Here is a 27,979-nt window from a genome sequence, read left to right on the forward strand (position 1 = left end):
TCAGGATCCATGGATGTGTTTGCCATCACTATGGAGACCAGTGCCTGCCATACTCCCTCAGCTGGAGCACTTCGGGAAGAGGTACTGATCTAGACTGCTGGCATCATCAAACTCAGGTAAGACATATAATTGTATAAGTTGATCCATGTCGTAAGGAGTGGAGGCCCAAGGAGGATCAGAGTCGCTGAAACTTATCTGTTGGAGATCGTCAGGCAGAAAATCACAGGATGAATTGCGTGGAGTGGTGGCAGCCCCTTCACGTTGCTCAACACGAAAAGCCTTATGTAGTTCATGATAGGAAGCATCTGAAATGCTGCGACTCATGGGATGAGTGTTTCCTGAAGTGCCAGGTAAGGGCATCTCTTCCCCTTTCACTGAAATGACCTGTTGTGGGTCTTCTAGTGACAGATTTCGCTGAGATTGATCCTCCTTCCTCCTTTTGACACGCTGGTTTTTAAACCAAGTCTGGGAAGGGAAGAGATGAGCGGGTTAATAAGGGGGGATGTGTCCAAAGGGGAATCCTCATGTACCTCAGAAATTAGGTTGCTTTGGTGTGTGAAAGTTACTCTCACATGTCTTCATATTTATTTGAATGAGGAAGGTTCTTTCTATCCTCTCTGTCCTGGGATCCAGGGGGCAAAGGGAGTGTAGGATTGTGCTAGCAATAGGTAGAATAGGACAGAACACTTTAAGCCTTGAACAGGAGGTATATTTAAGAAAGTGGGTTTTGTCTTGGTGGATACTCTGGGTTCTCAGAGAGAGGAATCTGAAGTCTAAGAATATGCAGAGGGATTCTAGCTTGGGGTGCCTTCAGGATTCGTTCAGGGGTTCTTATGCCCTGAATATTCTGTGGGTACTTAGCTGCAAGGCATGTAGATAATTGTGAATGTCATGATTAAGGAGAACCTAGAATAAACAGGAACAGACCCAAATGGGAGTATCTGAGATCCATCACCAAAGGATATCATCTAGCATTGTGGGCCTGGAGTCAGAAAGGCCTGGGTTCAAATTCTAGCTCTTGTGTTTATAATTCTCAGAAGACAATTCCTCTCTGTGACCCTTAGTGTTCTTCAATAAAAGCGGTGGTATTAGAACAAATATATAAAATGCTTAACATCTGTTCTGGCGCACAGCAATTTTTCAAGCAATCAGAATTATATTGATGACTAAATGTGTGTGAAACTCTGAGTTAGGTGTGCTATCTGGCTATATAGAGACAGACTCAGGGACATACCTTTATTATTGACTCATCAAGATGAATATTTGAAGAAAGTTCTTTTATAATGAACCAATTTGGGTACATGGTCTTTTCAAATGTATCTTTTAGTGCTCCAAGCTGTTCCCGGCTGAATTGTGTGCGGAATCGGCGAGCTGAATTTGGATTTCCTGTAAAAAGAATAGACAAAAATCTTTCATAAAAGATATATCCAGGGCTTCCCTGGTGGCGCAGTGGTTGAGAGTCCGCCTGCCGATGCAGGGGACACGGGTTCGCGCCCCGGTCCAGGAAGGTCCCACATGCCGTGGAGCAGCTGGGCCTGTGAGCCATGGCCACTGAGCCTGCGCGTCTGGAGCCTGTGCTCCGCAACGGGAGAGGCCACAACAGTGAGAGGCCCGCGTACTGCACAAAAAAAACCAAACAAAAAAAGATATATCCAATAATAAAGGTAGTGGATAAATCACAAGTAGTAAAATTGATTCAAAATTAATTTTGAGTCCAGAGATACATAAAATAAAAAGATGTAAAATGTGTCATCAAAAATATAAAATGTGGGGCTTCCCTGGTGGCGCAGTGGTTGAGAGTCTGCCTGCCGATGGAGGGGACACGGGTTCGTGCCCCGGTCCGGGAAGATCCCACATGCCACAGAGCGGCTGGTCCCGTGAGCCATGGCCGCTGAGCCTGCGCGTCCGGAGCCTGTGCTCTGCAACGGGAGAGGCCACAACAGTGAGAGGCCCGCGTACCGCAAAAAAAAAAAAAAAAAAAAAAAAAAAAGATATATATATATATATATAAAACATGGGAGGGGGAATTAAAAATATAAAGTTTGGGATGTGTTCAAAATTAAGTTACTATCAACTTAAAAGAGACTATCAAATACATAGTATATTATATATGTGAACCTCATGGTAACTACAAAGCAAACACTTAAATACCTAAAGAAAATGACAAAAGATATAAAAACACTAAAGAAAACAATCAAACCACAAGGGAAGAGAGAAAGAGAAGAAGAAAGGAACAGAGAGGACTACAAAAATAGCCAGAAAATAATTTTTAAATGGCAATGATTACATACCTATCAATAATTACTTTAAAGGTAAATGGACTAAACTCTCCAATCAAAAAACATAGGTGGCTGAATGGATAAATAAAAATTTTTAAAAAAAGAAGCAAGACGCTTCTATATGCTGCCTATAAAAGACACACTTCAAAACTGAAAACACTCACAGAATGAAGTGAAGGGATCAAAAAAATATATACCATGCCGACGGGAAGGAAAAGAAAGCTGGGGTAGCAATACTTATATCAGAAAAAATAGACTTTAAAACAAAAGATTGTAACAAAAGACAAAAAAGGAATTATAGAATGATAAAGGGGTCAATCCAACAAGAAGATATAACATTTGTAAACATTTCTGCCCCCAACATAGGAGGACATAAATATAGAAAGTAAATATTAAAGAAATAAAGAGAGAAATACACAGCAACAATAATAGTTAGGGACTTTAATATTACATTCTTAAGGAAACTACTTTCAAGCTAAAATTCTCTATGCAGCCAAATTTATCCTTCCATGTGACAACAGGATAAAGACACTTTCAGATGCTCATAGGTTCAACCAACTTATCTTCCGTGTACTACACGAAGATATAGTTCAACCCAGCAAAATAAAGAACGGTGGGTCAGGGAGGAGGAATGTCCCTGGAGGTCCAGTGGTTAAGAATCCGTGCTTCCAATGCAGGGGGCATGTGTTCGATCCCTGGTTGGGGAGCTAAGATCCTGTGTGTCACGCAGTATGGCAAAGAAAACAAAAACAAAGGGGGGCGGGATTTGTGTGGAAGAAAAGAGGATCCACACAAAAGGGTAACAAGGGGAATTCCCAGGTTGATTCCTATACACCAGGCCTGGAAAGCAAGCACCTGTGTAAAAGACACAATAGGCCCCAAATGTGCTAAGCCCCATGTCAGCAAACCAAAACTTAATACTTAACCTAACTCTAGTTTCAGCCCCTCTCAGGAATGTGACCTTTAATCAGTTAATCTAGAATTTCCTGGCCAGCACTAGTGAGCTAATCTTCCCTCAGAGGTGACCCCGTCTTCCCCCAAAGGTGACTCTGCCTGAAATAATCCTTTCTTTTATTTATGACTTCCTTGTCTCACCCCTTTCTGCCTTTACAAACCTTCATTTTGGGACTTCCCTGGTGGCACAGTGGTTAAGAATCCACCTGCCAATGCAGGGGACACATGTTCGATCCCTGGTCCAGGAAGATCCCACAAGCCTCGAAGCAACAAAGCTTGTGCACTGAGCCTGCTCTCTAGGGCCGGTATGCCACAACTACTGAGCCTGCGTGCTGCAACTGCTGAAGCTTGCGTGCCTAGAGCCACCACAATGAGAATCCCATGTACTGCAACGAAGAGTTGCCTCCGCTCTCAGCAACTAGAGAAAGCCCGTGCGCAGCCAAAAAGCAAAACAAAAAATCCCCTTCATTTTGTACAGCTCCTCAGAAGCTCCTTTCTTTTTCCTAGATGGGATGCTACCCAGTTCATGAATTGTTGTAATAAATAACAATAATAAAAATAATAAATAAATAATAGAGCCAATTAGATCTTCAAGTTTACTCAGTTGAATTTTGTTATTTAACACACCATATAAGAGACAATCAGGAAAATGGGTTCAATTGATTACCTGATGGGTTTGGGTCATCGGGAAAAAATATTGAATATGCCATAGGCCAAATTGATAAATCACACAGTTGAAAATTAAGAAAGATGCATCTTAAGCATATGAGGAAAAAAGGAGAATATTAACACCTCAAATTGTGAAATTTATGTTACGGGAGTCAATCTGGTATAAATTAATTCTGCAGGGAACAATATTTACATAAGTCTGATTAAAATAAATTGATATTGACTTAATCAAAATATTTTTTAATTTATTTCTTGGTCACACCATGCAGCATGTGGGATCTTAGTTCCCCGACCAGGGATCAAACTTGTGCCCCCTGCTTTGGAAGCATGGAGTCTTAACCACTGGACTGCCAGGGAAGCCCCCAAAATATTAATATTAAAATATTATTAAATTACTTTAACTAACCAATAATCAAGTGTTAAATTATTATTAACCTCTATTAGTAAGGTGTATAGAGTGAAAATGAGGAGGGATGTGGCTATGGATCTAAAATCTTCATCTACCAAACTGAGAGGACAATATATAAAATTGATGAATGAACTACTATTTTCATTAGTTCAGTATCAAACAATAGTGATGGAACATGTATCAGAAGAACCAGTTACAAGTTTTGATGAGTGGGCCTGTTGAGGCACAATACTGCTTTCTTCTATTATTAAAAGAAAATTGTCTTAAAAAAACAATTTAAGGGCTGCCCTGGTGGCGCAGTGGTTGAGAGTCCGCCTGCCGATGCAGGGGACACGGGTTTGTGCCCCGGTGCGGGAAGATCCCACGTGCCACGGAGCGGCTGGGCCCATGAGCCATGGCCGCTGAGCCTGCGCGTCTGGAGCCTGTGCTCCACAATGGGAGAGGCCACAACAGTGAGAGGCCCGCGTACCGCAAAAAAAAAAAAAAAATTTAAGGGGACTTCCATGGGGGTCCAGTGGTTAAGACTTTGTCTTCCACTGCAGGGGGTGTGTGTTTGATCCCTGGTCAGGGAGCTAAGCTCCCACATGCCTCCGGGCCAAAAAACGAAAACATAAAACAGAAGTGATATTGTAACAAATTCGATAAAGACTTTAAAAATGGTCTACATTTTAAAAAACTTTTAAAAAATCTGTAAAAATAAATAGTTTAAAAAGAAAATATGTATACAATTATATTCACATCCCTGGACAAGAAGTAGACTTCTAAACTAGGCTTTCCAAATACAATAATAAAAGGGAAATGTTGATAAATATTCCAACATCAACATTTAAAATATCTGGGCAATAGAACTCATGAGTAAATTTAAAAACACAAGCCACAGATTGGGAGAATATATTTGCAACAAATATAAGAAATACATTATTGGTGTGTAGAATAAAACGAAAATGTTCTACTAAGCCTCAAGGTAAAAAAAAAAAACAACAAACCCACAACACTAGAAAAATGGCAAAGAAGAGAAGTGGAAAATCAGCATAAGAGAAAAGCAAAACTTAAAAATAGACTTTAAAATAGAGTGAAGAGTCTCAATTTCACTGGTTGATAAAGAAATGGAATTGGATCAAATTTCAAGTACCCACTATTAAAAACAAAACCCCCCAAATGGAGTCACTTATGCTAAACTCCACATCATCAAACAGAGACTTAATTTAGTTTCAGCTCTCCCAGAAATGGAATCTTAAACAAATCAATCAGGAATTGCTCAATCAGCACTAGTTAGGTAACTGCCTGATAGACTCCTGCCACCCCATAAAGGGAAGTAACCCTGCAATAATCAATCTGATTTTTTGCCTTGTATAACTTACTAGTTCCTGCTCCCTTCTGCACATAAAAATCATGCATTTTACACAGCTCCTCGGAGCTCCTTTCGATATGCTAGATTGGATGCTGCCTGATTCATAAATCGTTGAATAAAGCCAGTAAGATCTTTAAAAATTTACTCAGTTGAATTTTGATTTTTGAACACCACCAAATGGTTGACATTTAAAAAGTATGCCCGTACCAGGTGTTAAAAAAGGTGGAGAAACAAAAACTCACATTACTGGTGGTGTAAATGGGGAAAACATTTGTATTCTACTACAAGTTAACCATTAAAGGGATGTTAAATTATACATAATAGCCCATCTCTGGGAACCCTGCCTCCCAGGTAATGATCATTAAGCTAAAATATCTTTGTTTAGCTCACAGGAAACATCCTGACCAGGTCAACCTGTAAATGACTGCAGGAAGGAAGAAATTAACACATCTGCTCCTGAGGCGAGGGAAACCAGGAAAGGTTTGACTTTACTCCCTCGCCTTTTAGCATAAAAGAAGCCTGAACTCAGGTAAGGTGATTCTTTGGGACATGAGTCCACCATGGTGAGTCCACCGTGGTAACTCCACCATCTTCTCCGTCTGCCGGCTTTCTGAATAAAGTCGCTATTCCTTGCCCCAACAAGTCATCTCTCGATTTATTGGCCTGTTATGCAGCGAGCAGAATGAGCTTGGACTCCGTAACAGTGGTAGTCCAGTTACAAATTGTTTTCAAATGCTCCCTGTTGGTATAACCCAGTGGTTCCCCAAACTGACAACCCGGTGTTGGCAAAGCCCAGGGGCTACCACAAAGTCTCACCCCTCTCACCTTACTTTATCACAACCCAAACACTCAACCTCTAGCATCTTAAGCATACATTGCCTTTGCCCCAGCTTACCTGCCATGATATTTTTTAGAAGTGCAGTGATTCAACCAGGTGTTTCCTGACTCTGAATTGTCGTCTATGTGTCTGCTGGGCTTAGAAGCCTAATATTTAAGCAAAATTTTAACAAAATCAGGTCTCTGCCCTACCCCTCCCTAATGCCACACCCTCCAATCATCCACTCAACACATGCTTATTGAGAACCTATTCTGTGCCTGGTGCTGTGCAGGGTCCTGGGAATAAAAGTGTGAGTCCAGATTTAATCTCTGACCTCAAATAGTGGAGGAAAATAAATGAAAGTCAAGGAAGAAATGAATAAAATGTTCAAAATTGTCACTCAGGACAAAAGAGTAAGTAAACAGGGTGCTGGGAGAAAGAATAAGTTTTGTAAGACACCTGAAATCGGATGGTGAAGAAGGGGTTCTGTGGGTGGGCAACTCTTGGCCTGACCTGGGGTGCAATAATGAGGTGTCTAGGGGACAGCTTGTGGAGGAGATGGACTGTCAAAGCCCCTGATATCCAGTTCTGCCCAGCTTTCCCACACGAGACAGCAGCAAACTCGGGTGAAGAACTTGACAGGGCTTAAATCATAGAGGAGGTCCTCGTAACTTACATTAAGGAGTTTGGATTTTGGACAGTCGAAAGCCCATGAAGAATTCTAAGCAAGGGAACTTAACATACGAATTGAATTTTTAAAAAATCATGCCTCTCGGGACTTCCCTGGTGGCACAGTGGTTAAGACTCTGCCCTCCCAGTGCAGGGGGCCCGGGTTCGATCCCTGGTCAGGGAACTAGATCCCGCATACATGCTGCAACTAAGAGTTCGCACACCACAGCTAAGGAGCCGGTGAGCCGCAACTAAGGAGCCCACCTGCTGCAACTAAGACCCAGCGCAACTAAATAAATTAATTAATTAAAATTTTTTAAATAAATAAAAATAACGATGCCTCTCTCTTGCCTCTTAGCTTCCCTTTCACTGGCCCTTCGTTCTTCATTTTTCTTCTACCTTCATTTATTTATTCTTCCTCAAGACATTTTTCTCTGTGATGGGTCTTACTCATGTATTTTGGTGAACATATGTAAGCATTTCTGTAATTTCTGAGGCGATTTTCCCAGGATCCAGACTTGGAGCTTACTCTTTCCCAAAGACCATATGTACCTTGTTGAACTTATTTTTTAATAGGTACTCTGTTGAACTGGTCATTGGAGCCTCCTATAGTCTAGATATCCAGGTAGGGCTTGTAGTGGTTTTTTGTTTGTGTGAATAAACATTTTATTATGGAATAATTTTAGATTCATAGAAAAGTTGCAAAGATAATACAGAGAGTTTCCATATACACTTCATCCAGCTGCCTCTAATGTTAAGATCTTACATACCCAAGTACACTTGCCAAAAGAAATTCACATTGGTATGTTATTACTAACTAAATTTCAAACTTTATTTTGATTTCACCAGTTTTTCCACTAATGTCTTTTTTCAGACGTTATTTTTTTTTAGAGCAATTCTAAGTACCACACAAAATTGAAAGTAAGATACAGAGACTTCCCATAAACCCTCCCCATTATTCATGCCCCATTAGAGTGGTACATTTTTTATAATAGATGAACCTACCCTGACACATCATGATCATCCAAAATCCATAGTTTACCTTAGGGTTCACTCTTGGTGTTATACTTCCTATGGCTTTGGACACATGTGTAATCACATATCTTATATGTTATAAGATATTATAACATATTTTATATAACATAATAATAAAATATTATGCAGGGGATTTTCACTGCCCTAAAAATCCTCTGTGCTCAACCTACTCATCTCCCTCACCCTGGGGACCGCTGATAATTTTAGTGTCCCCATAGTTTCACCTTTTACTGAATGTCCTATAGTCAGAATCATACACTATGTAGCCTTTTCAGATTGGATTCTTTCACTTACTAATATGCCTTTAAGGTTCTTCCATGTCTTCTCATGGCTTCGTTCACTCATATTTTTAGCACTGAACAATATCCCAATTGTCTGGATGTACCACAGTTTATTTATCCATTCACCTACTGAGAAACACCTTGATTTCTTCCAGCTTTTGGCAATTATAAGCTATAAGCTATAAGCTGCTATAAACATTTATGTGCAGGTTTTCTATGGACAGAAGTTTTCAACTCCTTTGGGTAGACATTTAGGAGCACATGGTGAATCACATGGTGAGAATACCTTTAGCTTTGGAAGAAAACATCAAACTGTCGTTCCAAAGCGGCTGTACCATTCTGCACTCCCACCAGCAATGAATGAAATTTCCTGTCTCTCCACATCCTCACCAGTATTTGGTGTTGTCTGTGTTCTAAATTTTAGGCATACTAAAAGGTTTGTGGTGGTATATTGTTGTTTTAATTTACAATTCCCTAATGATATTTGATGTTAAGCATCTTATTATAGATTTATCTGCCATCTGTGTATCTTCTTTGTTAAGGCATCTGTTCAGATCTTTGGCCCTTTTTTTTTTTTTTTTTTTTGCGGTACGCAGGCCTCTCACCGTTGTGGCCTCTCCCGTCGTGGAGCACAGGCTCCGGACGCACAGGCCCAGCGGCCATGGCCCACAGGTGCAGCCGCTCCGCGGCATGTGGGATCCTCCCAGACTGGGGCACGAACCCGTGTCCCCTGCATCGGCAGGCGGACTCTCAACCACTGCGCCGCCAGGGAAGCCCTTTTGGCCCATTTTTAAATCGACCTGTTCTTATTGTTGACTTTTTTTTTCAATGATGTGTTTATTTAATTAGCTCAATCACATCCCCCTTTTTTTTTAACATCTTTATTGGAGTATAATTGCTTTACAATGATATGTTAGTTTCTGCTTTATGACAAAGTGAATCAGTTATACATATACTTATATCCCCATATCTCTTCCCTCTAGCGTCTCCCTCCCACCCTCCCTATCCCACCCCTCTAGGTGGTCACAAAGCACCGAGCTGAACTCCCTGTGCTATGCGGCTGCTTCCCACTAGCTATCTATCTTACATTTGGTAGTGTATATATGTCCATGCCACTCTCTCACTTTGTCCTAGCTTAGCCTTCCCCCTCCCCATGTCCTCAAGTCCATTCTCTAGTAGGTCTGTGTCTTTACTTCCATCCTAGGTTCTTCATGACTTTTTTTTTAGATTCCATATATATGTTAGCTTACGGTATTTGTTTTCCTCTTTCTGACTTACTTCACTCTGTATGACAGACTCTAGGTCCATCCACCTCACTACAAATAACTCAATTTCGTTTCTTTTTGTGGCTGGATAATATTCCATTGCATATATGTGCCACATCTTCTTTACCCATTCATCTGTCAACGGACACTTAGGTTGCTTCCATGTCCTGGCTATTGTAAACAGAGCTGCAGTGAACATTGTGGTACATGGCTCTTTTTGAATTATGGTTTTCTCAGGGTATATGCCCAGTAGTGGGATTGCTGGGTCGTATGGTAGTTCTATCTTTAGTTTTTTAAGGAACCTCCATACTGTTCTCCACGGTGGCTGTATCAATCTACATTCCCACCAACAGTGCAAGAGGGTTCCTTTTTCTCCACACCCTCTCCAGCATTTATTGTTTGTACATTTTTTGATGATGGCCATTCTGACTGGTGTGAGATGATATCTCATTGTAGTTTTGATTTGTATTTCTCTAATGATTAATGATGTTGAGCATTCTTTCATGTGTTTGTTGGCAATCTGTATATCTTCTTTGGAGAAATGTCTATTTAGGTCTGTTAGGTTTATTGTTGACTTTTAAGAATTCTTTTATTTTGGACAAGAGTCTTATCAAGATATGTGTTCTGCAATTACTTTCTCCCAACCTGTGGCTTGTCTTCTCTTTCTCTTGAGAGTTTGCAAGGGTTTTTTTGTTTTTATTTTGTTTTGTTGTTTTACCAGAAGAGAGACTTTTTTTGGCCAGTAGTTCTCAAACTTTAGGGTACATGAGAGCCACCTAGAGGGCTTATAAAAACACATAAGGCTGGGTCCCACCCTCAGAGTTCAGTATATATTGGGTTGGTCAAAAATTTCATTAGATGTTGTGGAAAACCCAAACGAACTTTTTGGCCAACCCAATATATGTAGATAGGGACTATGACCCACAAATATACATTTTAAGAAGTTCCCAGGGCTTCCCTGGTGGCGCAGTGGTTGAGAGTCCGCCTGCCGATGCAGGGGACACGGGTTCGTGCCCCGGTCCGGGAAGATCCCACATGCCGCGGAGCGGCAGGGCCCGTGAGCCATGGCCGCTGAGCCTGCGCGTCTAGAGCCTGTGCTCCGCAACGGCAGAGGCCACAGCAGTGAGAGGCCCGCATACCGCAAAAAAAAAAAAAAAAAAAAAAAAAGAAGTTCCCAGATGGGCTGATTTATTGATCTGGGAAACACACTTTGATGACCATTGTTCCTAGCAATCCCAGGGTAGTCCTTACATATATGTGGAGACCTACTGGTGACTTCCTGAATGTACTATAAAGCCTTAGGACAACTCTATGTCTGTTATAAATATTTGCAACATCGAAATTTGATGGCAGTGTTTTCTTTTAAAGAACCATTTTAATTTAGGTCATTGTAGAGTCTAGAAATTTTAGGAATACTCAATTACCTTCTACTATAATATAATTTAATTTCAATGTTTTGTGAAATTGTGTGCTTTCCATAATTTGGAGAGAATTTCGTTTAGAAGGGGTCATTTGCAACCCTGTAAAATTCACAGGTGAGTCACACTGTGGGAGAGAACAGCTAGATATTCAGCAATCACATTTCCTCTTTCCGAGGCATGTAGAAAATACATATGAATATTGATCTGTAATTTTCCCTTCTTGTGATATCTTTGTCTGCCTTTGTTATCAGAGTAACGTTGGCCTCATAGAAATTCAGCAGTGAAGCCGTCTCATCTAGGAGGGCTTTAGTTGGGAGGTTACTGATTCAATCTCTTTACTTCTATAGTTCTGTTTATACTTTATATTTTCTTCTTGAGTCAGTTGTGATATGTTAAAAAAAAAAAATTCGCTGAGTGGCCAGGATGGCAGAGTAGGAAGACCCTGAGCTCACCTCCTCTCATGGGCACACCAAAACTACAACTATTTACAGAGCAACTATCTATGAGAACGACCCAAAGACTAGTTGAAAAGATCTACAAATAAAGATATAAAACAGAATCCACAACAAGGTAAGTAGGAGGGGCAGAGATGCAGTACAGTCAAGACCAACACCTTAGTTAGGCAACCCACAAACAAGAGGATAATTACAACTGCAGAGGGTCTCCCGAAGGAGTGAGGGGTCTGAGCTCTCTAACCCAGGGGTTCTACATCAGGAAGACATACACCCGTAACGTTTGGCTTTGAAGGCCATTGGGACTTACTTTTGGGAGAGCCAGAGGGCTGTAGGAAACAGAGACTCTACTCTCTCATGCTCTGAGACCCAGGGCAGGAGCAGTAATTTGAAAGGAACCTGTGTCAGACACACTTGCTGATCTTAGAGAGCCTCCTAGAGGGGCAGGAGGAAACTGGGACTCACCCTGGGGAAATAGACCCTGCCAGCAGCCATTTTGGGGTGCTTATTCTACTATGAGGACACTGCTACTGGCAAGTGTCATTTTGGAATCCTCCCTCTAGCTTATTAGCACCAGGACTTAGACCCACCCATCAGTCAGTTGGCACCACTCCTGGGATATCCAATACCAAGCAGGTAGATGCCCTGGGACCTGGCCCCACCAACCAGAAGGTCCAGGACCCAGCCACACCCACTAGTGGGCTGGTACTAGCCCTAGGACCCATGGGGCCCCACAGCTAGCCTTCAGGACACGGCCCTGCCCACCAGTGCATGACACCAACTCCGGGACCCACAGAACCCTGGAACAAAGACCCTGGGGCACAGCTCCACCCACCAGTGGGCTGACACCAGCTCTGGGGACCCCAAGCCCTGCAGCCAGAAATCCCAGGACCTGGCTCCACCCACCGGTGGTTCAGCAATAGCCCCAGGACACAGCCTCACTCACCAGTGTGTGGGCAGCAGCCCCAGGACCACCACAACCCTGCAGCCAGCCAGGTCGGGACCTGGTTCACCCACCACCGGGCTGGCACCAGCCTCGAGAAACCTTGGGCTCCTGAGCCACCTGCCCCAGAATCTAGCCCCATACAACAGCAGGACACCAGCTCTGGGACTCTGGCCCCTCAGCCATTCATACCAGAACCTGGCTCTGCCCACCAGTGGGCCAGTACTAGCCCCAGGACCCTTGGGGCTCCACAGCCAGCAGCCGCGTGTCCCAGTCCCCACCCACCAGTAGTTCGGCACAAGGACAGGGACTGAATGGGCCATGCAATCTCAGCTTCTTTGTTCTTCCCTTTGAAAAACAAAAAAACCCTAATTCAAAGACCAGGTCAGAATGGATCTGAGATTTGTCTCATACTCCCTTGCTTGGCACCCTTCAATAAACCTTTACTTTGCTGCAAACACACACTGTCAGAATTTGTCTTTCTGTGCCTCAGGCACAAGAGTCCTTGCTGGTTACAATTTGGCAACCATGAGGGACCTCTCAGTTTCCTCTGAGGTTAGTGTCCATGGTCTGCTGGCCCTCTGCAGGTACGGGGATTTCCATTTGCAGATCCAGCAGATGCCCAGGCCCCTTTGGCCTGGGGATCCAGCTGGGGAATTCCCTTTGCAACAGAGCATCAGCGACCCCAGGCAATGTTTGTTTTTTGTTGTTTTTTTTCTTTTTGCAGTACACGGGCCTCTCACTGTTGTGGCCTCTCCCGTTGTGGAGCACAGGCTCCGGATGCGCAGGCTCAGCAGCCATGGCTCACGGACCCAGCCACTCTGCGGCATGTGGGATCATCCCCGATCGGGGCACGAACCCATGTCCCCTGCATCGGCAGGCGTACTCTCAACCACTGCTCCACCAGGGAAGCCCGTAGGCAATGTTTTAGGCATGCAGTAAAGGAACAGTTTTTGGATTGAAATACATCTTTCGGTAAGCAGCCAGCACGACAGTTCAGGCCAAAAACACTTATCCTTGTATTACGGTGCCCTCCTAGGCCCATTGCCTGGTATTGGGGGAAAAATTAGGTTTGATAAAAGTAATAGTCTAAGGTTGCTTTTGGAATTGCTTTAAATGGCTTTAAACTTTTTGAAATTGGTTTAACTTTAAATCTTTTGGAAGTGGTTTAACTTTTCTCTTGTATATTTGTCTTAAAGAAGGTGTACTATTTAAATTGGCAGACACGGGAAAGTTCAGTTCCTAAAAATAGTCCTTTAAAATGAGTCCTACAAAATTGGATCACCTTTAGTTATGGTTCCATGACTAAGGCCAAAACGATATTTTTTGTGTAACACTGCATGGCCACAATATTCTTCAGACTCCAGAGAAAAATGTCCAAGATAAGGCTCATTTGACAATCCCAAACTGGTTTTGCCAACTCCATAAACATCTTTTCAGAATTCTGACCCTAAGGGAATAAATCTCTGTAGGAGGAACTTGCTTTTCTCTCCCTGTGCCTTGAGATGTAAATGTTTGACGAGGGCCCTCAGGAACCCCTGTCTTATCTCATCTAGACCATCTCCAATTCCTGAGACTGAAGGAAAAAAAGGTCAAAGAGGTCTTTTTACACCTAAATTATTTCAGTATATAACTAATGAGAGCCTACTGTATAAACAGGGAACTCTACTCAGTGCTCTGTGGTGACCTAAATGGGAAGGAAATCTAAAAAAAGAGTGGATATATGTATATGTATAACTGATTCACTTTTCTGTACAGCAGAAACTACACAACATTGTAAAGCATCTATACTCCAATAAAAATTAATAAAAAATAATAATAAACCTAAATTATTTCAACTGTTATTTATAAATGAGTGACTTTTATATAGTAATACCTGATTCATGACTAAATTTTAAAATGAACTTATGAGATCTCTGGTTCTATATATCTATGTGTGCATTATGAATATGATATGTCTTTACCTTGAGACAGCATTATCAAAACTAACTTATAAATGAGTTCTATTTAATTCGCTTAAAAGAAATTAAGTGCTGGCCTTCCAGAATCACCTGCCAATGCAGGGGACATGGGTTTGAGCCCTGGTCTGGGAAGATCCCACGTGCTGCGAAGCAACTAAGCCTGTGCGCCACAACTACTGAGCCCATGTGCCACAACTACTGAAGCCCGTGCACTGAGAGCCCGTGCTCCGCAACGAGAAGCCACTGCAATGAGAAGCCCACGCACCACAACGAAGAGTATCCCCCGCTCACCACAACTAGAGAAAAGTCTGTGTGCAACAACGAAGACTCAATGCGGCCAAAATAAATAAATAAATTTATTTTTTAAAAAAAGGTAAGGGCTTCCCTGGTGGCGCAGTGGTTGAGAGTCCGCCTGCCGATGCAGGGGACGCGGGTTCGTGCCCCGGTCCGGGAAGATCCCACATGCCGCGGAGCAGCTGGGCCCGTGAGCCATGGCCACTGAGCCTGCGCGTCCAGAGCCTGTGCTCCGCAACAGGAGAGGCCACAACAGTAAGAGGCCCGAGTACCACAAAAAAAATTAAAAAATAAAAAAGGTAAGAAATTAACTGCTTATATCAGTCCTTAGAAATATAAAAGAGACTAGGCTGAAGAATTTCAGGATCACATGACGTGGAAAATACTCAGTATTAAATTACTATCTGATATTAAAGTTAACTGATGCTAGTTTAGCTTAATTAATTTAGACATGTCTCTAGAGTCATCACCATTATGTATAATACTTTGAATGTACCTAGGTTTACTAGAAGTCAAATAAGATGTTATTTTATTTGTTGCAAATTTGTCAGCAAGAAAAATAACTTGATATGATGGAAAGTTAAATGTAAATAAAAGTTTTGGGGTGAACTCTTTATGAATAATTATGTTTTATGACTGTCTACTTAAATAGTCTCCCCAGATTTTGGTAACTTGAAACTTTAGAGTTTTGCTAACTTAAGTTAAATGGTGGAAGTTTATTAAATATCTAGATCATTCCCAAATAAAATAAGATAATGGAACATTGATTACTGAACATAGGCTTCCTTTTACAGAAAAACTGAAGATATTTGGGACTACTAATACATATATTTGGTGCTACACTGCACATTTTCTATAAAAAGCACATGGTTTTAGAAATTATGAAGAGTATTTTTATAAGTTACAGAATGCTGTAACTTATAAATAATCTTACAGAGTGCTAATGTAAAAAAGTTTATAATTGCTTACTTCTTAGTTTTCACTAGAAATTAAGGTTTTTCAGAGTTGAGAATTCAAATGTATAAGAAACACATCTTTGTATACAAGGAAAAAGAAGGTATAAGGAATGGAAATCCATTTTGTTAAGGAAAAGAAAGTAATTTAGTCCAAAACTGGTTATTTCTAAATGGGAAAGAAAGTAATATGGATATAGAAAATTGTAGATTTGTAAGGGGAAAAAAAAAACTTTAAAAAGGAATTCTATGTGTGGTCAGGACTAACTAAGATTAGAATTAATTTTATTGAATAAGGGAATTCTAATATTAAAGGTAAAGTAGTACAAACCTTGAATTAGGTTTTCTCCCTCTGTCAGAGGAACAAAGTATTCTTGGAATATTCATCCGCCCTTGATAACAGATTGTAAAATTTCTTTATCTTTTATTATCACTTTGGTTAAGGGACCAAGTATTGTTTCAGAGTGACCTGTGATCCTATTTGACCCAGTGTTTTGAAGTTGTTTTTTTTTTTTTTTGCGGTACGTGGGCCTCTCACTGTTGTGGCCTCTCCCGTTGTGGAGCACAGGCTCCGGACACATAGGCTCAGTGACCATGGCTCACGGGCCCAGCCGCTCCACGGCATGTGGGATCTTCCCGGAACAGGGCACGAACCCGTGTCCCCTGCATCGGTAGGTGGACTCTCAACCACTGCGCCACCAGGGAAGCCCACTGAAGTTTTCTGATATTTTTTACGAATTCCCAAATATCAAATTCTAGTTGAATTCTGTTGACCTCCAGCTACCTTTGAGACGCTTCACAGAGGGAATTTCCTGGCAGTCCAGTGGTTAGGACTCCAAGCTTCCCCTGCAGGGGGCATGGGTTCAATCCCTGGTCTGGGAACTAAGATCCCGCATGCCACACAGCACGGTTGAGAGAGGGAGAGAGAGAGATGCTTCAGAGGAGCCCTGAGGCATCTCAGAGAGATATATCAAACTAATTAGGATTATTCGGTATGTTAAATTACTTGGGAAACGTTGTCAAGTGATTGGAGATAAACATTCTTAGGTTTTACTAAATGTCATTAGTATAGATATTCTGGAAATTATATGAAATTTCTAAAACTTGGATATGTCCTGGCATAATATTATCAGTCATGTTTCAAGTTATTACCTTAAAGTGTTGTATGTCACAAGAGTAACCATTTTTCTTTGTTAATTGCATTGTAATCAGATCTTTAACCACACATTTTTAAGTCTTTTGTCCTTCATAGACAGTTATTGTTCTACTCATGCTTTTGCAAAAATACTTCATCTTCAAGAATATTCATAGAAAGGATTTTTTCACAAGCTCAGGTTTCTGATAAATTTTGGATCATACCACTGAACTGGGTAAGAAATTAAATAATTCTAATGGAAACCCTAATGGTTTCATAAAACCGTTAACAAAGTGGAATTCGTTATACAGGACGGAGAGAACTGGTGAACATGGGCAAAAATTTTACGTCTTATCTGAAATATTACTGGCTTTTAATCTATGTTTTCCAGATATAAGGAAACATTTCCCCTCAAGATAATTATGAATGACAGCAACTTGATAAATTATAACTTTGTAAGCAGAACTGAAACATTTATCTTTTCTCTCTACTGATCCCTCCAGAATTGGAAACTCTTAAGTTCCAAGCAGGTTTATCAACTGAATAAGGAAGGTCACCTCCTGACAGGTGCAGAATTCTCAAGATACTCTGGGGACTTCAAGAAGACAGAAATTCACCTAAGTCTATAGATAGCATAGTCCAAATCTATGGCCAGCTCTTGGCATGGCATTGTGGCCTTGAGAGGCCTTTTAAAAGTTATTAAGATTCCTTATAAAAAGTTCCAGCACAGCTAATTTAAAAGAGCCTATGTAATCAATTACACTTATGTAAAAATCAGAACAAGTTTGCTGAAACCAAGCTTATTTTGCAAACAAATTAGTCTCAATTTGGCTATATTTGGTAGAAATTAGAGTAATTTTAGAGAGAAAAAGATTATGCTTCAGTGGATATTAAATTCTAATTTTGTTGATTGAGGTCTGTATTTACTGTCTAAGACTCACCTCTAAGATAGCTCCTTCCTGTTATATCACATTATTATAAAGTTTAACTGAATTATTGAAGGACATTTTAAGTTTACTTCTGAAGCTGATCACAGCAAGCTGTCTTTGGATGAAGATCAGATGCCCCAAGAACTGCAACCAGGAGATCTGTGCATACTGGAAAAGGCATCATTTAAAGGACTGCCTTCAACCTAGATAAAAGGGCCTTCATCAGGTACTCTTAAATAGCTCATATGCAATAAAACTGAAAGGAATTGACTCTTGAATATGTATTTCCCACTTAAGAAAGGCCTTTGCATTGGACTGGTCTATAGAAAGGCCTGCTGACCCCAAATGACACCCACATCAGGATGCGAAGAAAACCACAGCAGTGGTCGGCAGCTGATCCAAGAATCTGGACCAGGCTTGTAAGACCCATTCAACTAATTTAATTGAACTGTTCACAAGATGTTTATCTTCCTACAACATTGAAAATTATTGTTTTACTTCTAACCATACTGTTAGCCCCAATATTTAAGATGGAAAGAAAATTCTCTAGTGAAGTTGTCACAGAGTATAGCTATTCATGACATGTCTCTGCTTGCTTTAAGTCTATGCTAAAAGCATGTATACAGTGTTTGTATGACAAATTGGTATAATTGATAAATAAAATGTATACTCTAGGGGCTTCCCTGGTGGCGCAGTGGTTGAGAGTCCGCCTGCCGATGCAGGGGACATGGGTTCGTGCCCCGGTCCGGGAATATCCCACATGCCGCGGAGCGGCTGGGCCCGTGAGCCAAGGCCGCTGAGCCTGCGCGTCCGGAGCCTGTGCTCCGCAACGGGAGAGGCCACAACAGTGAGAGGCCCGCGTACCGCAAAAAAAAAAAAAAAAAAAAAAGTATATCCTATAAAATGCTTCCCCATTAGAATACCTTTGAGCTTGTTCACTATGTATGATTAGTTTTCTTCCAATGTGGATAACTAGGCAAAATATATATAAACAATAAGTAGGCTTAGCACCAAAGGACATCATGGCCCCAGGGCAGGCAGCAACCAACCACCCTGGCATCAAAGGACAAACATTTTGATCTAGCTAAAGATCTGCAATCAAAAAATGACAGAAGAAAATTTCACATATTGGGGAAGTCATTCTGGCTTATACATTATTTAACTTAAACTATATGCTGACCAGAGTGGTCTGTTTTTTGGACTATCAAACATGATTGTACACTTGCTTTAACCATTAAGGAAAGAATACATTTAGAAATCAAAATAGAGCTGGATGGCCATTGTGGACATGGTTTTAGACACATGCCTGTATTACTGTGAACCTGAATTTTCTGAACTGTATCGGAATCAAGGACACCACCATCCATTCTCAAAAAAATATCTGCCAACTACAACATTAGAGTCTCAAGGTAACGGTGAAATCTTTCTCTTACTTAAGAATAGTAGTAACAAATGAAAGAGCTCAAGCTACAGCCTCTCAGAATAAAACACTAGATTCTTTATCCTGAATAGTACTCGACAATAAAATTGCTTTAGATTAGATTTTAGCAGAAAAAGGAGACATATGCGTAGTGGCCAATAGCTCTTGTTTTGTATATGTTAATACCACATTACAAAATAAAACCTACTTAGATAAAATTAGGCAACTGGCTACAAGGCTAAAACAAGTCTCCCCAGAAGTGCCAGGTCCAGAGTGTTTCTCAGGATTATTCTCCCGAATTCCTCAGAGAATAGGATCTGTTTTCCAAGGGTTATTAAATTTCTGGTTGTCGCTCCTCCACTTACTTTTAATTGGGTCTGTTGCACCAAAAGGGAGGACCAAGGGACTAAGTTCTTAATCATGAAAGACTCAGATCCAATACTTGGAAGTCGGAAGATTTCCAACTCAGTGCAGATTCCCCAAATTGAGGCAGGACTATGCCGTTTCAGCAGGAATTAGCTAGAGCAATCATTGCCTTGTTTCCTCAAAAATTTAGGGAAAGTTAAAACAGGAGTGGGGATTGAAACTGAATTCCCCTAAAACCAAGTCTCTTTACCAAGTTTTTGATTAATCTCTCTATCCAAAACTTCTTTCTTGTCCCCTCGGACCTCAATCCTGTGCTAACTGAACACTACTCAAGCAGAATCAGATGTACATTAATGTACTAAAATTGCTATTACAGACATCATCATTAATGTACAAACTCAGGTTCTTTCTCCAGGGCAAAAAGGAGCTAAGAAACTCCAGAGCCATGGACCACATGGCCAGAGAATCATAACCAGAGACATCCTGACTCCCGAAACTACATTAAGAAATGTCACAGAAACATGACAAGATGATGATTAACCCCAGCTTCTTTGTTCTTCCCCTTTATTTAAAACAAAACAAAACAAAACCCTAACTCAAAGACCAGGTTGGAGTGAATTGGAGGGCTTGTCTCCCACTCCTTTCCTGGATGCCCTGCATAAACCCTTACTTTTGCTGCACACACTCACTGAGAGTTTGTTTTTCTTGGCCTCGGGCACACGAATCCTTGCTGGTTATACAACTGTCCTGGAAACTTACAAAAATGGCATAACAAGGCAGAAGAATGTTCTAGATTAAAAAGAGACTAAAGAGACATAACCCAATGGAATGCATGGAACGTGATTAGATTCTGGACTTAAAATCTGCTATACAGGACATGTTTTTGGACAATTGGGGAAATTTAAATATGGACTATTATTTAGTTAGCTGGTTTCCAATTCTTAAGCAGTAGCAGAGCAGAACATCTATCAGTCTTGTGGAAGGTACAAAAATTGGAGCTTAGTGCTTGCCAAGGGGGGAGGGGATCTGATAAGCACCTTTGGCTAAAGCTAAAGCTCTGAGAGGAATGCACCCTAGGGGAATAAGTGTATCAATCATCCCTCAAAGCAAGTAAGACTGAATCTAATCAGCTCTGTTTTTATTTGGATGAAAGAATGTGTCCCCACTCTCACTGCCTGAAAAGTTAATCCACTCAGAGGAAGACAACACAGTTTAAATCTTTAAGAATGCCTGCATCCAAAAAAGTACACAAACACTCCCTTCATTAAAAATTTAGCAGGCAAAAAAAAAAAAAATTTAGCAAGCATACCAGGAGATCTATTTGTACAAGTCTACTTGCACACATTAGATTTGTGGAATCTAATTGCATTGAATGATTCAAAGCTCTGAAACCAGCATCCTATGATTATTTTATCTACTTGAGAAGACAGCACTCTCATAGTTTTATAATAAGAGTTAACATCTATTGGGTATTTTCTTTGTGCCACACGAAGTTCTAACGTGATTTCATATGTTTCCTTTAATCTTCACAGAATCCGTGTGATGCAGGTCTATTGTTGATTAGGCTTTACAAACGAGGACTTTAAAGGACAGAGAACTTAACTAACTTGTTACAATTCATGGGATAACAAATGGCAAAATCAGGTTTGTACCCAGCTAGTCTGAACGAGGACTTTAAAGGACAGAGAACTTAACTAACTTGTTACAATTCATGGGATAACAAATGGCAAAATCAGGTTTGTACCCAGCTAGTCTGAATCCAAAGTTTGCTGTCCTAATTGCAATGGCATTAATTGTTATCAGCCTCTCCTCTGAGCTTGAGACTTGTATATATTTACTTGTGAGCTCATCGTGAATGTCTTAAAGGATCTCTATACCTCCTAAATCAAACTGCTGATTTTATTCTCCCAAACTAACTTGCTGCAGTGTCACCCATCTTAGTAACTGGGAGCAACATCCAGCCATGTTTAACAAGTCAGAAAATCAATCTCCTCCCATCAGTCCAAGTCAAGTTTTCCTCCTAAACATCTCTCATGTACGTCCTCGTTCCCATCTCTATCATCATCTCTCAGTTGGACAACTAGTAATTGATTCAATTCCCTGCCCCTTGCACTCCATTCTCCAGGATGGAGGAAGACGTATATTTTCAAATGCATATCATGTCACACTCCCTTATCACACATCAATGGTTTCCTGCTTCCAGGTGAAAACCAAACCCCTCACAATAGCACTCAGCTTGTCATGAAACCCTGGCATACTTGTATTTCCTCATTTTTTCCTCTCACACTTTCTACTCCTACCATGCTGTGTTCTTTAGGTCTGTCATGCCAATTACACCTTTGCACAAACTGTTTTTCCACCTGGAAATTCTTCTCTCCTCTTTTATCCTAGTTAACTCTTACTCCTTTCTCAGATTCTAGATATTCTTCTTCAGGAAAATCTTTCCTGACCTCGCTGGCCAGGTCAATTCATCCTAGAATTAGCCCTCAAAGCCTTGTACCTTCCCTTTGTAAAAATCATCATATTTGAATTTTTTTTGAGGGATTGTTGGGCAAATATTTCCATCTCTAGAACAGGAGAGCAGTGATCCAACCTGCTTTCCCCCACTTTTTAATGAAAAATTACAAACATGCACCAAAGAAGAAGATTGTTAACCTAAAAACAATAAAACAGCTAGTTATTTTACCTGCAAAACAGATTTATTCAGGAGCACCAAAGAAGTGCAGTCCAGGACATGCAACTATGGTGAACCACATGCAAGTCCAGTAAAGAAAAGGAGAGGAAACTCTTTTATAGAGGAGAAGGGAAAGCTGGGAGAGGCTGTTATAAACAAGAAGTCCACTGGAGGAAACAGAGTTTAAAGTGTAGTGGATTTTCACTGGCTGAGCTGTTTCCAAGCAAAGAGAAAATCTTTCTTCCTCCTGTTGGCGTCATAAAATAAGGTCACTTTTTGCCAGAGGTGCAAGGTACATCTCTTCCTGTTGGGATCTATGAAAACAGCCAGTGGTACATGCATGAGAGCTCCCTCTTCTGGCCCTCCAACTTCATTTTAGTGAGGTTTCCCTTTATTAATTTTCACAAGAAAGAATAATATAAAGAACCCCTATGTACCTACTATCGCACTTTAATTATGAATATTCTAACATTCTTGCTTCATTTTTCCTCCTACTTACTTTTCTGGAGGATTTGAAATGAAAACTCAGGCATATTGTCATTTTTCTTATAAATATTCCAGAATGTATCTCTAACAGATAAGGACTTTAAAAACATAATCACAGGGCTTCCCTGGTGGCACAGTGGTTGAGTGGTTGAGAGTCCGCCTGCCGATGCAGGGGACACGGGTTCTAATTAGTACAGACTCAATTAGTACCGAGAGTAATGCTGCCGTGTTCTCCTTGATGCTACAAAAATTGTAAAACAAAAAGGGGGAAATGTAGTGGGATAACTGAGGACATGGAAAGGAGACGTGACCCATGAGCCCCCCCCCCAGCAAACTGGGGGCTGGCGAATAAGCCAGAACTGCAAACAGTCCTGATTGTTTTGAGCACCCCCGCCCCCAACCCCGCCGGCAAACCGGGGCATGCGAATAAGCCAGAGTTGTAAACAGTCCTGATTGCTTTGAGCCCCGCCCCCCAACCCCGCCGGCAAACCGGGGCATGCGAATAAGCCAGAGTTGTGAACAGTTCTGAATGCTTCGAGCGCCCCCCCGGCAAACCGGGGGCCTGCAAAAGAAGCATTGAGTGCTTGGGCACTGATCCATGAGATGTCCTCAGTATAATCAGAGTGGTGGGAACGCAAGGAAATGTCCTTGCGCGACTTCAGTATAATCAGAATAATGGTGGGAACTTTGTGCTGTTCTTGCTCAAGGACGAAGCACGGCAGGTGCTCACGAAAGCCAATTATTGCTTGTATAACTAATAAAAACATAGGCTGCTGCTTTGGCACTTCTGAAATGTTAAGAAAACAAGTCTTAAAGTGTAAACCTAGATAATGCTTTAATAAAAGCTACCACAGCAAGACAGACGGCGCTGTTCTGCCTGAGCGAGCGGCAGCCCTCTACTGCTGTGCTTCGGCACAATTCATCTCGCGTGACGAGCTTACTTTCGGCCCTGTCCTAAGAAACTACAACACATATACAATGTAAATGCCACGCAAATCACTGTAAATGCCACGTAAATAACTGCCAGCATGCAGCGAATTCAAGTTTTGCTTTTCGGAACTTCCTGAAAATTTTTTTTTCAGATATTTTTGATCCACGGTTGGTTGAATCCATGAATGTGGAACCCTCGGATACTGAGGGATGACTATATAGAGAAAAAATGGTACTGTTGACCCTTCAACAACACAGGTTTGAACTCCGTGGGTCCATTTATATGTGGATTTTTTTCAATAAATACATACAACAGTGCTACATAATCCCCAGTTGGTTGAATCTGAGGATGGGGAACTGTGGACACAGAACCACGGGTACAGAGTGCCCACTGTAAAGTTACAGATTTTTTTTTTTACTTTTATTACTGATGTTTCTTTTTTTAACACCTTTATTGGAGAATAATTGCTTTACAGTGTTGTGTTAGTTTCTGCTGTATAACAAAGTGAATCAGCTATATGTATAAATATATCCCCATATCCACTCCCTCTTGCATCTCCCTCCCACCCTCCCTATCCCACCCCTCTAGGTGGTCACAAAGCACTGAGCTGATCTCCCCGTGCTATGCGGCTGCTTCCCACTAGCTATCTATTTTACATTTAGTAGTGTGTATACGTCCAGGCCACACTCTCACTTCGTCCCAGCTTACCCTTCCCCCTCCCCGTGTCCTCAAGTCCATTCTCTACGTCTGTGTCTTTATTCCTATCCTCCCCCTAGGTTCATCAGAACCACTTTTTCTTTTTAGATTCCGTATATATGTGTTAGCATATGGTATTTGTTTTTCTCTTTCTTATTTCACTCTGTATGACAGACTCTAGGTCCATCCACCTCAAGACAAATAACTCAATTTTGTTTCTTTTTATGGCTGAGTAATATTCCATTGTATATATGTGCCACATCTTCTTTATCCATTCATCTGTTGATGGACACTTAGGATGCTTCCATGTCCTGGCTATTGTAAATAGTGCTGCAATGAACATTGTAGTACATGACTCCTTTTGAATTATGGTTTTCTCAGGGTATATGCCCAGTAGTGGGATTGCTGGGTCATATGGTAGTTCTATCTTTAGTTTTTTAAGGAACCTCCATACTGTTCTCCATAGTGGCTGTATCAATTTACATTCCCACCAACAGTGCAAGAGGGTTCCTTTTCTCCACACCCTCTCCAGCATTTATTGTTTGTACATTTTTTGATGATGGCCATTCTGACCGGTGTGAGGTGGTACCTCATTGTAGTTTTGATTTGCATTTCTCTAATGATTAGTGATGTTGAGCATCCTGTCATGTGTTTGTTGGCAATCTGTATGTCTTCTTTGGAGAAATGTCTATTTAGGTCTTCTGCCCATTTTTGGATTGGGTTGTTTTTTTGACATTGAGCTGCATGAGCTGCTTGTATATTTTGGAGATTAATCCTTTGTCAGTTGCTTTGTTTGCAAATATTTTCTCCCATTCTGAGGGTTGTTTTTCCTCTTGTTTATGGTTTACTTTGCCGTGCAAAAGCTTTTAAGTCTCATTAGGTCCCATTTGTTTATTTTTGTTTTTATTTCCATTTCTCTAGGAGGTGGATCAAAAAGGATCTTGCTGTGATTTATGTCATAGAGTGTTCTGCCTATGTTTTCCTCTCAGAGTTTTATAGTGTCTGACCTTACATTTAGATCTTTAATCCATTTTGACACTCAGATTTTTGACTGCACAAGGCGTCAGCCCTCTAACCCCTCCTGCCCCCCACCCAAGTTGCTCAAGGGTCAACTCTATATATAGGATTTGGTACTATCCAGGGTTTCAGGCATCCATTGGGGGTCTTGGAACATAACCCCTGTTGCTAAGGGGGACTGCTATATATCTTTTCCAGTTACACTTTTCATTTCCTTTGAATAAATACCCAGAAGTGGAATTGCTGGATCCTATGGTACTTCTATTTTCCTTTTTGTGAGAAAACTCCATACTGCTTTCCATAGTGGTTGCACCAATTTTCTCTCAACACTAAATATTTCACTCCACTTGCCTCTTGCTTGCATGGTTTCTAAGGAGAAGTTAGATGCAATTCTTATTTTTGCTCCTCTATAGGTGTTTTTTTTCCTATGGCTTCTTTCAGAATTTTTTATCTTTGATTCTCTGTAGTATGAAAATGATGTGCCTAGATACAGGACTTTTGTTTTATTGTTCTGGGGGTGTTTGGGGGAGGAATTTATCCCACTAGGTGTTCTCTGAGCTTCCTGGATCTGTAGTTTGGTGTTTCACATGAATTTGGGGAAATTCTCAGCCGTTATTACTTCAAATATTTCCTCTGTTCCTTTCTCTCTTCTCCTTCTGGTATTCCCATTAAGCATATGTTATACCTTTTGCAGTTGTCCCACAGTTTTTGGATATTCTGTTCTGGGTTTTTTCTTTCTTTCAGTCCTTTTTCTCTTTGTTTTTCAGTTTTGGAAGTTCCTATTGACATATCCTCTAGCTCAGAGATTCCTTCTTAGCTATATCTAATCTACTAATGGGCTCATCAAATGCATTCTTCATTTATGTAAGTTTTTTTAGTCTCTACCATTTCTTTTTCATTCTTTCTTAGAATTTCCATCTCTCTGCGTATATTACCCATCTGTTCTTCTTCCTTAGAGCCCTTAGCATAACTCTGTAGCAAGCTTTGAAATTGAGTTGTTTGAATCTTTTGTTCTTTCTTCAGAATATTTTGGCCCTTTGGTTTGCCTTTCACTTCCATATGAATTTTAGGATCACTTTTTCCATATCTGCACACAAAGGCCACTAGCATTCTGATAGGGATTGCACTGAATCTTCAAATTGCACTGGAAAGTATTGCTACCTTAACAATATTTATAATTATTAATTATAAATATTAATTATATTAATATTTATAATTATTAATATATAAATTATTAATTAATAATTATTAATAATAAATTAAATAATAATTAATAAATTATTAATATATAAATTATTGTATTAAATTATATTAATATTTATAATTATTAATCATACTAACAACATTAAATCTTCCACCCCATGAAGATGGAATGTCTTTTCGTTTATTGAGGTCGGTTGTCTGTAATTTCTTTCAATGGTGTTTTGTCATTTTCAATGTAGAAGTCTTGCACCTCCTTGGTTAGATTTACGCCTAAGGATTGTATTCTTTTTTATGCTATTCTAAGAATAGCATATTAAGAATTGGTTCTTAATTCTATTAAGAATTGGTTTCTTAATTTCCTTTACAGATTGTTTATTCCTAAGGTACAGAAATAGGGAAGAATGCTCAGAGGGCCTGAAGATGACAAAAGCAACCAGCTTTCCTTTATGTATGGCGCATCTGGGAAATTGTGGGAATGCAGGGTCCCCAGAAACTTAGGAATTCATCAGGTCCAGAGACTGTGGTTTATCTGTCTCCAGAGGACCTCAGTCTGGAGGGGTCTGGAAGGATGTGGGCCCAGCTTCCTAGGTCACACTTCAGAACCCCGGAAAGCTTCTAGGTCTTCCTAAGTGAGAGAAGACAGAAACCAGGAAAGCCATGTACCAGGGTTTAAGTCATGTCTGCCTGAACACCTGACATTCAGCTCCTGAGTTCAAACATCCCTCTAGGGCTGATTTCATCCTTGACTCATCAGTATCAAGTTCCTTTTGCCAATAACATCATTCTCTGGTCCTCTCAGCGTCACATAGGGTTCATACTGGAATATCTGTTGTGTATAAAGGTATATTAGTGTAAGAGGTAGTAATGGTTAAATTTAAGTGTCAACTTGACTGGGCCATGGGGTGCCAAGGTACTTTGGTTACATATTATTCTCAGTGCGTCTGTGAGAATGTTTCTGGACGAGATTAACATTTGAACTGGTGGCTTGAGTAAGGCAGATTGCCCTCCCTAATGTCGGTGGACTTCATCCAGTCACCTGAAGACCTGAAGAGAACAAAACAGCTGACCTTGCCTAGATCAGCTAGGCAAAAATCAGGGAGGATTTTTCCTGCCTTCAGAATGGAACTGAAACATTGCCTCTTCCTGGGCCTCATGACTTCAGACTGGAACTACATTATTTATTTATTTTTGGCAGCACCGAGCAACTTGCAGGACCAGGGATTGAACCCGCGCCCTCAGCAGTGAAAGCGAGGAGTCCTAACCATTGGACCACCAGGGAATTCCCTGGAACTACATCATTGACCCTCCTAGGTCTGCAGCTTGCTGACTCACCCTGAAGATCTTGGGACTTGTCAGCCTCCATAATCAT

At 40.8% G+C, this 27,979-nt stretch overlaps 1 protein-coding gene across 1 annotated transcript; it reads right to left on the reverse strand.

Moving 5' to 3' along the window:
- On the reverse strand, positions 1 to 27,979 carry LEUTX (leucine twenty homeobox). The gene is given in 3 exon segments (XM_022585666.2): positions 1 to 465; positions 1,235 to 1,386; positions 27,943 to 27,979. Coding segments are annotated over 3 exon segments (654 nt in total).

Source organism: Delphinapterus leucas, chromosome 20, assembly GCF_059928025.1.
Source record: "Delphinapterus leucas isolate spDelLeu-1000000601 "Yukka" chromosome 20, BTC_Dleu_Yukka2, whole genome shotgun sequence".
In the NCBI taxonomy this organism is placed as follows: Eukaryota; Metazoa; Chordata; class Mammalia; order Artiodactyla; family Monodontidae; genus Delphinapterus; species Delphinapterus leucas.